The sequence below is a fragment of the Carassius gibelio genome, chromosome B17 (genome assembly GCF_023724105.1).
Source record: "Carassius gibelio isolate Cgi1373 ecotype wild population from Czech Republic chromosome B17, carGib1.2-hapl.c, whole genome shotgun sequence".
NCBI classification, from domain to species: domain Eukaryota; kingdom Metazoa; phylum Chordata; class Actinopteri; order Cypriniformes; family Cyprinidae; genus Carassius; species Carassius gibelio.
This window is the reverse complement of record NC_068412.1, coordinates 26548161-26559863: the sequence shown is the minus strand read 5'-3', so window position 1 is coordinate 26559863 and position 11703 is coordinate 26548161. Positions and strand designations below refer to the sequence as shown.

Sequence of the window (11703 nt, the reverse complement as noted above, 5' to 3'; positions counted from 1 at the left end):
CAGGAGTGTGAACGAGAGCACTTATCGTGGATGAATGTAATACAGCGACTAGGTGTTACAGCTGCATTACTCTTGCACACTTCCCTTGTGATAAACACTATCTACTGCCAAAACAACACGGTTGTAAACTAAATACATAGACTGGGTTTACTCCCTCATGGAAGTTCATTGAACAGCTCGAACAGTGACTTGGGAATATCTTTTTTGCACAAATGATTTGTGAACTCACTCTGATGTTCCAATCGGAATCAAATAATTCACGATGCATGAAGTTGCGAACTAAATAAAACGTTTTGCAAACCTACACACAAGTCCCTGTCTGAATCTAATGATTCACAAAGTCACTCTGAAGTTCTGATCTAATTCAAATGATTTGCGATCTCAGTTTGAATATTGAGTCACGAACCTTGGAGCACAGATCACAAATTATTTGATTCACATCGGGATTTGGGTGCGGGTGCATGAAACATTTGATTCAATCTGAATCAAAAGGTTCGAACCCACAAATGATTTGTGTTCCGCACTCTGTAGTCCCGATCTAATTATTCATGATACAAGTTCTGAATCTGAACTAAATCAAACATTTTGCAAACCCACACTGAAGTCCTGATCTAAATCAAATGATTCACCATATGTGCATTGAAGTGTCAATCAAAGGATTCGCGGATTGAAGAGCTTCAAAACAGTGAATCATTTTGTGACGCAGTGGTTAACTGATTCGGAGTTTCGAAAAGAGCTGTTTCAACCATCACTGTACGTATTTTTATTTTTATTTTTTATTATTAACCGAAAAAAAAAATGCTATTTTGATCTGGTTTTTACTAGTGATTTGCTTGAACTGAATGGTCGAAGTTACATGTTTGAATCAATCGGCGCAGTTACAGTATAAATACAGTAACTCATTTAATTGAATCACTTTGTCTGTTTCTTTGCTTTTCTCATCTACAGTCATGTTTACACAACACTGTTTGTACAACTACTAGCTTAGCTTGCTAGTTTTATGACATTAACTGAAATAAGTATGACGTTTTCAAATAAAATATCTTTATTTCCAATCCAAAAGCATCAAACACCAACAAACATATTCAGGTGTTAACTAGTGAAACACTTAACACTATGAGTTTGTAGCTTAATTTTTATTTTAAATAGTTTCTCCACTGCAATTCAGTTGGTAACAGTTAAATAGGAAATAAGTTGAAAGCATCCAGTCATCTCATACCATTTAAGCAAATGAAAAATGTATCAATATAAGTGTGTGTCAACACAGTGACAGTCAACGTAAAAAGAGTAAAGTATCTTCTTTTGTGTTTAGCATAATAGGTGCATTCATACAAGTTTGGAACAACTTGAAGGTGGGTAAACTATTGCAGAATTTACATTTTTTAAGTAATTTTAGTCTTTCTTCAGAAATACGGCTTTTATTCTTTTGGTAGTAGGAAATGTTTAATTGAAAGTCCTTCTAGAGATTGTTTGAGTGCATTAATCCAGATTAAATGTCCATAAACGGATAAATACACACAGACTGTAGCAGGGACATTAGAGTCTGCCTCAACTGATCATCTGTCATTACATTTCCATTAAACTTTGGCAATCATGATACTCAGCTGAAGGTCATTGAACCCGTTTCTCAAGAGCATCATCGGTGTTTAGCCAAGAAAGAGTTGGTGACACACAAAACACAAGCGCTTTTATTCCCCTTGATAACCGCCCGCCTTTACTGCTAATGGAAAGCTAATGAAAGGATGCGTCTGTGATGGAAATGCACATAGTAAAATATCATTTTAAAGGCTGAAATTGTTGACGGCAAATAGCCATCTACTTGAGATCCATTTAGGACGAGAGCCAGCGATGTGTAATTTACTCGCATGGCTCTTTGTGAAGAGGCTGACCGGACTTCCTCCGCTTTAATCAGAGCCGCTAAATGAGGAAGGCAGATTTGTATGTATGTAAATAACAAGATAACATGAAACGATTATGAAGAAAGTTTATGAAAAGTTCAAGAAACTCAGGAAACAAAGAGCATTATACATCAGGCCAAACCGTTCCTCATTTGTAAGTTTTCTGGCTACTAAAGTTTTCGAGAGGTGGCATTGAGTCAAGAGTAAATGACTCTACGAGGGAGGTAAAATATCAAAACTTTTTACAGTTTTACCTGTTTTTACACTGTCAAGATCTGTTCTAGAAGTTTAATGTGAATCCGCCGGTCCACATCAGAACACAGCAACACAAACAACGAGGCATAAAGAGCGAGTTTGCAGCATGGGGAACATACCCACAGGATATGAGAACCAGGAACGGTGGCCTAGTTTATCTAAATGCCAGAAGGGGTTGGGTAACTGATTTTGATGGATGGGATGGCGATATATTATCTGAAGGAGGGGCCCGGCGGCTCGTGGCAAGAGATGGAGGTAGACAGGTGCAGAGGCTGGAAGATGCCGTGTGCGTTTACAGATCCTGCCAGAACAGAGTCACATGGCTTGGCTTTTTTAATGCCATTTAGACAGCAGGCTGTTGGAGAAGAAGAGAGGGAGGGAGGCTGCTACAACAGCATAGAGGAAATGAACTGTTCCACATCAGTAAATATTGGAAGGGAGCATTTGGAGAATGCCAAAAGCCGGCACAAAGCCAACGGCACATTTTTATTCATGCCGCGTGACGGCTTAAGGGCATAAGCCAATATAATACATCTGCGATGATGATAAGACCGTCCTACATTATCATGATAATCAAAACTTATATTATTATTGGATAGGCGGTGGGGGAGGAATTCACGTTCACCTCTACTGTTCTGAAAGGTGCGTCATGCACCGGTGAAAGTCAATCCCAATTTACTGCGGCAAAGATATTCAACACGTGTTTATTTTCTGAATGCAAACCGTTGCTAGGTGTGTAACAAGTTTAATTAAAAAAGTCTATTGTGATATTTTGGTCTCTAGTTGTTATTTTCAAGGTGTCTGGAGTGGATTATAGATGTGCATCATCTGAAAAGAGTCCAGTGATATTCTGGTCTTAAGATATGGCCTTATTCAACATGCATCTGTGGGAACTGTTTTATCATCAAACAGATTAAACTGTACTTAATGAAACAGCTCAACTTGATTCCCAACACTTAGAGTCAAAATAAACAAGAGACCCGTGATTCTTTCATTACGAATGTACATTGTATTTTGCATACATGTTATTGTTCTAATTAATGATGAAACATGATCATTAATTCAAACGATAACAGCTTGTGTTTTGTACATAACATTTCTTCAACATACTATAGTATATACATTTTGTCTAGAAACAGTCTGTTGACATGTAAAGGTCCTAAAATAAACTTTAGTTACTTTCGTGTACAGAGAATCGTGCTCCCTGTCGGACAGCATGTCCACGTTTGGTGGTTTGGCAATGCAGAGGAACTGAAGGCAAACACTTCCTGTTCTCTTTCAGAGTCTCAGATGTTTTGTGCTTTGGCTGCGTGCAAGAAAAAAGTAAAACGGTCCAAAGAAAAGAAAAGAAATTCAAGCTACAAATGTCATTTCAGTTCAGTTCCAGTTCAGTTCAAGCCCAAATTCAGATTCTGGTTCAAGATGTCTCCGATTACAGGTCTTAAATGGCATCAATTCCTGTAAATGCAAGGTCTTCACACATCTCAAATTATTATAGTCTTCTGTGTTTGGTTAGTATCTTATAATAAACCTACCAGATGTCAAGTTGTGCAGATGTAAGTTATAATCAAAATCTGCATCACAGTTTTTAATGTCAACGTATGCTTGATTTCATCTATCACAAATTGATGGGATGGTGTACAATAGAGGCAGGTGTTTGAAGGACAGGACTCGTTTGCACTGAATATATCTTGCACTAAGTTTCATTTTCTTTCCCAGTTGACTTTTGTTTTTTCTTGTTTTAAGCATAAACCTCTCTAAAATGAAGTTAAAATGAAGTTTTTGCTTGAAACAGGATAAAACTGCTTTCCAACGGGGGAAAGGAAAATAGAAATATAATTCAAGATATAAAAACAAGATAAGAGCATCGATAAAAAAAAGAAAAAAAAAATTAATTCCAGTATAAAAAGGGAAAGTAGTTTCAAAGGTTGTTTCAAGTTATTCCAGTTTGATGAAAGATACAAAGCCAATTTTGTTGATTCTCTAGAATAACGTGCAACAGTGAATCATTCACTAAGAAAAATAAATAAATAAACAGGGTAATTTTTGATTTAATGTTGACTTCCAAAAAACACATTCTGTCCAGGCCTGATTATAATTGACCCCTCGCCAGTCCTACCTTGGCAACTGTTGCCGTGTACCATATAATCAGACAAGCTCTTGCTCCTTTCTAACATAAGCCTATAGAGGATCTGTGTGTCTGAATAATTTTAAATTCTTTTTTCAAATCTTCAAATAAAGCTTGTGTAACAAATTATACTGTCGCCCTCATTCCCAAATTAACGTAAGATGTCAGCCAGAATTGCAAAAAAAAAACTTAGGTTTTTAATTAATATTTTTGATTTGTCACAAGTCTACTTGAGAAGCCACACTGCATAAGGTATTGCATAAGATATGGTTTTCATAGATTCTTTCTTTAATATACGAGAATTCTGTCTTACTGCACTGGCTGATTTTTCCATTTGTTTTTAACTTGTTTATACTTAAAACAAGTGAAAAACATGCAGTGCATTAAGACAAAATACACTCGTATTAAAGATGCAACCTCAAAAAACTAGTGCTAATAACTTATGCAGTGTTGCTTTAGTAAATTTGGTAACACTTTAGAATAGGTAACACCTATTAGTTGCTTATTAGCATGCATATTACTAGAATATTAGCCATGTATTAGTGCAACATATTAATGCCTTATTCTACTTGACCTTACTCTACATCTCTAATATTGCCCAATTCCTAAACCTAACAACTGCTAACTTTTAATAAGCAGCAAATTAATAATTTATTGAGAGAAATGTCTTGTTAATAGTTAGTGTTACCTATTCTATAGTGTTACCATAAATTTATTTGGTTTCAAATATTTTTAAATATTTTAACTGGAAAACAAGATTCATGTATTAAATAAATACATATTTATTAATATTTTTTCTTGTTTTCTAGTATAAATATCTAAACATTCTTAATATTTACATTAGATTCAAAATGGCATAAAATAATTTTTCGAAAAAAAAGTATTAATTAAACTTAGTGAGTTTTTGATTGAAACAAGAATATCTGGCAGTGAGGTCAGAAAAATAATCTTGTTTCCCCTTTTAATTACGTTTATTTTTCTGACCCATGCACTGACAGATAATTTTTATTTTTTCAGAAAACAAGACTTTAGTCATTTTCCTGGCAAAGTAAACGTATCTTGAATTTAAATCATTAGATGATTGTATAAAGAAAACCAGGCAAAATACTAACTAAGAACATTTTTTGCAGTGCATGTCATTTTCTGTGCATATTAATTCAGATGATATAGTATCTGCGGTGGTAACTAGCTGTGTTCACTTACACTAATGTGATCAGCCGTGATTGCTTTTCTCTTTTCGGTGACTGCGAGAAGCATTTGGCAGCCTCTGTTCACAGTCTCTGCCATTTTTAATCACGTTACTGCATAATTTATCAGTTTCGGATCCAAAACGGCAGATAAAAGATCCACGCTTCATTCCAGCCCACGTACGAATAACATCCAATCCATTTCACCGCTTCACAAATTCATTTTACTAACAATTGCACTGAAATCTGCAGGGACGTGCTTGTCTGAGTGAGCCACAGTAACTAAAGAAGGTGGAGCTTATGGAAGCGATCACATGAGGTTTCAGTGCTTGTTCGACAACTCTGTCTTCCCTACATTATTAAAAAGTGCTTTCAAATGGAGATGGTGAAAAAGCGATACGACTGAGTGAACCATCATCACATGGATTATTGAAACCAGACGCTGTGATTTTACAGTATTGCTCAAAGAAAGAAGAATGAAAGTAATGCAAACATTAAAACGGTGGCAATGCAAAAACCTAGTGAACTCTGTAAATGAAGATAAAAAGGTATTGTGTAAAAAAGTTCAATCCGAATGGCCACAGAGCATTAAGGCTAGAGCCACGACACACACACACACACACACATCAAGGACAGCTCTGTCAGGTGCGCTATATTACACGAAGGCCCGTTTGCGCCCGGCAGAAATGATTAGCTTCTACATTCCCAGTGGGTGTCAGAAAGTGAGCGCAGCTTCGGGATCAGCACTGCTAATCCTGGCCGTGTTGTGAAAGTGGGTGTCCGGTGTGCAGGAGACGGTGGAGTCGTGTTGGCCTGTGTCAGCGTCAGCCGCTCTGAATGTACTTCTTAATAACCACGCAGCCGTGTCTGAAGAGCGGGCAGGGCATGCTCTGCTGCAGCGTCCACACGTTTGTACAGGGGTCAAAGGCCTCCATGGTTCCCAGCGCTGGACCCTCGCTGCTCACGATGCCACCGGTCACATAGATCTTCCCATCCAGGACCACCGCACTGGAAAAGACGTTATTTCAGAACTGGTTTAGTTTCTTTTTACTTCAAAATTGATTTTCACTTTCAAGTACATATATCAGAACCACCTAGAACGTAAAAATAAAAGAAGAAAAATATATACTTAACAATAAACATATCAATTAATAATAATAAAAACAAAAATGACAAATGAAAATGATAATAATTAAACAAATAAGAATGATAAAATAGTTAAAAATATAATAAAAATGAAAACAATAACAAAAGATGATATAGTTAAATAATAAAAAATAAAACAAAGAAAGTTATATAATGTACAGTAACAATAATAGCAAATCAGCCTATCAAGACATATACAGTGGAAAATCCTTAAAAAATAAATAAACATGAACTTAAATTAAATTAAATCACATAAAAACTTTATTCCTGGGACTAAATTAAACTTAAATAAATTATTTGATTTCAGCTAGTTTTTGTTTAGTTTAATTTGTTAGTTTATAAAATGTACTGTACTACAAACAGACATGTTAAATAAATGACAAAGAAAGACAAAAACTAAATTACTTGAAAGCAAAATCAGAAAATTGAATAAAATCTAATTAAAATATTAACAAAAACTAAAACGGTTTATGGATGATAAACTGTCTGCACTGGAGTGTATATTTATATACTGTAAGCTAACCCAAATCTGCTAAAACATCATTCCTAAAGCTGAGGGCTAAAAGTCTTGGCCTATCATACTTTTCTTAATGCAAATCCTTGTTCGTTGGTTCAGTTTCTTTTTCTTTTTTAAATGCTGGTTCAGTTTCTATTGTGGACCAAGCACTAAAATACTCTGTCAGTGTCTAAGTTGTATATTGTCACCAGAACTATGCAGTTCTCTCAGATTCCTACGCCTTGTTATTTGAGGAAAAAATTCCTGGGTTTCGAATTACATACATAAGTATAATGATTAAGATTATGTTCCCATTTGCGGTCTTACATAAAGGCTCTGTATTGTAAAACTGTCAAACTGATGGATGAAACGAATCATCTACCTCCTAATCTTCTCTTTGGGCCGTATTCATTTCAAGCCTTTGACAGGTTTCAAAATGTTAATGCCGAAACTCATTCGAGTGTGACTGTAACTGACATGTCGTTTTAGGAAAACATATTTGTATTGCAAATACACAGCAGAAGCATAAAAGGTGCCTGTGTGTGTTTTGGGGGAACGTGATGCACTAGCAATTGTTTGGTGGCTCATTCGTGCTTCATCTGCTGCTGAGGTAATTACTGCCTCTGCTGCGAATACCAATCAGCAGTGAAAGCAAATCGGGCCCAGAGCACGACCCTGGGGGACACCGAATAAAGTCTTAGGAGCGAGCAGGGGAGGCTTTGTGTAAACTGGAACACATTGCTTTGACAATGTGCTTTTCTCAGCTTGATCCATCTGCATTCACTTGATGATGGTTGTTAATGCTCATTTTTGTTCATTAACATTACATAATGGTAGCAGTTATGGGGTGAGAATTGCATTTTTTGGGTTATTTGAAAGCAACTTCGGCAAATTTAAATGAATATGTTGCTGAGTGAATAACAACAATAACAATAAAGTTAACTCAGTCAAAGCAATAAAACCTAAAAAAATGTGTTTTAGACAGCTGGAGCCTGTGGTGTTCTATATATCACATGATTAAGAGGGGCTATAAAAACAAGCGTTAGGTACGCTTTTTGACTAAAGCCTCTAAAAGACTCTAATCATGACAGTAAATGTTTGATGTTTTAGAAAGTAGTAGCCTCAAGAACACACATGATATGAGGTATAGTTCATTTCTGTAATACAATTTTAAATGAGCAGCAACATATTTCCCAGTTTATGGGACCTTTTGAGTCATAATTACTAAGAAATTAAGTGAAACTAGATTAAAAGCTAATGTTAGACCAATAAATGTTAGTCAAACACGGTGGTGTGAATACAGATCTATAAAATTGAACAATATTGCTGAAATATTTAGGGTTTGTGAGTTTCCAGCATGAACTGTACCATTAATAAATGATGCAGTTACTGTTGTAGCACAATTGTTTTGCTTTTTTGTTTTGTTTTGTCATTACTGTTAGTTATTTGTTGCGTTTTATATCTCATCTTTTTAAGTTTGTTGACTTTGTCACGCTTCTTTGTGAATTGGCCTAATGATGAAGTCTACAGAAAACTATATGTCAAATATCCTTGATTTGTAAGCAAAGCTGACCTTACATATTAAGTGTAGGCTACTACTATATAACTATATATAGTTACACACACACGCGCGCACACACACACACACACACACACATATATATATATATATATATATATATATAACTAAAATGACAGATCAATTTATTATCTTTCTTCTTGAAAGTTTGCTGAATAAGAAATCAAGAAATTTGGTTTGCTGAACCAATAAATAAGTCACATAGCTGGCATGACTAATTTACTGGCAGAATTTGGCATTTTGTAGCGATGGGAGAAACTAAGCTTTTTGAAGCTCTGAATCAACTGAACCAGATGCTTTGTAAAATGATTCACTGTTTCAAAGTGCTCAAAATGCCAAAGAAAATGCCTGTGAAATGATTGAAATGCAACGGAAACTCAGCCCAAAGATGTATAATACCACCTTTTACTAAATAATAATTTTTTTTATCATAAAAGTATAATCTATTTAATGCAATCCTCAACTAATTAAATAGCATTTAATCTGAAAGTTTTTTGAAATATGTAAAACTGAGTTACGTGTGTTGTTAGGCAAGGCTTGGCAATAGAATAGTAATACTGAAGCACCATTAACAAGCGTAGATTTGTGCAGTTAACCTCTTTTCAGCTCTATTGAAAGAACCATCAATGCACATGAAAGTTTGAGTAGCCATGAGTGAGTAGTAGCTGTCCATCCAGATCTCTCCATGGACAGATGGTGGTGTGTATGCTGGTCTCACCTGCAGAACTGTCTGGAGTGGTTCATGTTGGGTCCTGCTTTGATGTTTCCCTTCTCAGGGTCGTAGATGGTGGTGGCTCTGGCATACGCTCCTCCCAGGATGAAGATATAGCCATTCAGAGTCACAGCAGGAGCGTATTTGTTATCTGAACAATGGGCGAATAAAACACAAAAGGTCAAAAGCCTAAAGGAAACCCATTTTTAAAATCTCTTTAATGTCCATAAGCAAATGCACTGCATTTTGTATCACAAGCTTGCATGCAAGCAGTGGCTAAGAAGCAGCTGATGAAAGATTTTAATGTTTTTTATCCTCAGGAATAATGTGCATGGATGAATCATTCAGAGTAGGACCAGGAAAACATATTAAAGTAAATAAGGTCAACTGGCTTCATGTTGACTTCAGATTAATGTCTTGTTAAAAGGCATCGTACCTCATCAAATAAACAAAATCACAAAACCCATTGTGCAGCAGAGAGGTAAACAGTAAGCATATTACGTTTCATTTATTGAGAAAGCCAAGCAACAGCTTATTAATTTCAACAGAATACGAGTCTAACAATAACAGCTGAGGTCATTGTGTCGACTGTCCAATTGTAAATCAATAGCCCTTTTCCAGCACATTATGTTGGCATGAATGCGGTTAACTTCTTTGATTCAAGTAATCAAGCAGGAGAAAACACATAAATAATTGAGTGGCAAATTGAATTGAATTCACATTCAACCCAGCAGCTGTGACTTCAACCTCAGCCGCTGAAGAGAGACGCGAGAACATTGAGCTAATTAAATCTTGAGCCTTTTCAGATTTGGAGTGAGACTTCTCGGGAAGAACAGATATTACGGATAATGTAAAAAACAGAGAAAAGAGGAGGAAAGGTAAACAAATAATGGTCAAAAATAAAAGTGTGCATGCAGTCCAGTGCAATAGGCAAAACTGAACGCTAAACAAGGGAAATCTGTGATCTTACTTAATCTATCAGAGCTAAGCGGTGCTCTAAGCACATGACAAACAGAAGAAAATCACTACAGTCCACGAGTAAATCTCACAAAACCGGTTAAGAACCATGCAGGTCATATTCCACCCAATAGTAAAAGAATACATTTTAAAAGAATAATAATAATAATAATAAAAAGAGTTACATAAATATATATATATACATATATTCTTTGGCTTAATTTTTTTTTTTTTTTACATTATCTGTGTGATAAACAAAACAAAACAAAAAATTAATGAATGAATAAATAAATAAATTATTTGCTTAATATTTAAATATTTAAAAACTATAATTATGGAATTATTGTAATGCAAGAATATATGTTATTTAAATTGTAAATTTTGTAATTAAAGGAATATTTAAATAACAGAAAATGTAATTGCATTATTCATTAAATCATGCATTATTTGCATTATAATACATAAATGCAAAAAAAATAAATAATCAGAAATAATATTTATTAATTACATTTATATATTATTTATATATTAAAAATTATACAAATCAAATTATATATACAAATAGTTTGGACTCATCCATAAAATATAAATAATTAATAATTTAATAGTTATTTTGCAGTAAACTCTTAAATGTGGTGAAATGTGACCTAGAGATGTTTTCATGAGATTCAACTTCTACCTTTCTAGAGTTTTTTTCTGAACTTTCAGAATTTCTTGATTGAATCTCCTTTAGGCATCAGTTCTGCGCCTGACCACACACGTTTGAGCGTGACTTTCAGCGCCCCCTATCATACCGCGTGCGTCTGCCGTCTCCTGCTGGGCGCTGAAGTGTCAATCTCTCATCCTCGCTCATGTGCCACAACTACTAAATGGGGCTCTTGAAGGAATATTTCACACACACAGCGACGGCCCTTTTACAGTTAAACAAAGTTTCACACTTCCACGAATGTGTCTCAAACACCAAAGACCTTCATCTCCCGGTGCATTTCATGGCCACGGCTGCTTTATTTACATGTTAAACACAATACAGTGCAGTGTGAGCGCGAGCCTGTCCCACTGCGTTTTCTGGCCTGTCAAACACAATAAGCCTGCCAGCGGGAGGAAGGTGTTGTCATTCACAGACGGCGGAGCTGACAATGCCCTTCCCTGCCGATAAGACGCACAGAGATGAATAATTGCAAATGGAAATATTAAGCAGATCACTGACTGTCAACGGAGAGAGCAACCTCTTACTGCTGACTGACCAAATCAAGCTTCTCCACGGCAGATCTAATCGTTTTTTTTTTTTGCGCACAATGTGCCATTGCATAACCAACATTGCAAAAAATACTACTCTTAATGAGGA

The 11703-nt window shown here is 35.6% G+C and overlaps 1 protein-coding gene across 1 annotated transcript in view; it reads right to left on the bottom strand.

Moving 5' to 3' along the window:
- Positions 1-1937: 1937 nt before the first annotated feature.
- The window catches only part of LOC127976151 (kelch-like protein 29), a 120887-nt gene continuing 111121 nt past the window's right edge, over positions 1938-11703 (bottom strand). Inside the window, exons 13-14 of the mRNA XM_052580361.1 lie at positions 9408-9552; positions 1938-6476 (exon numbers count right to left, since the gene is read on the bottom strand). Coding sequence (XP_052436321.1) covers positions 6293-6476; positions 9408-9552 — 329 coding nt within the window. The 3' untranslated portion in view covers positions 1938-6292. The remainder of the gene's footprint in view (positions 6477-9407; positions 9553-11703) is intronic.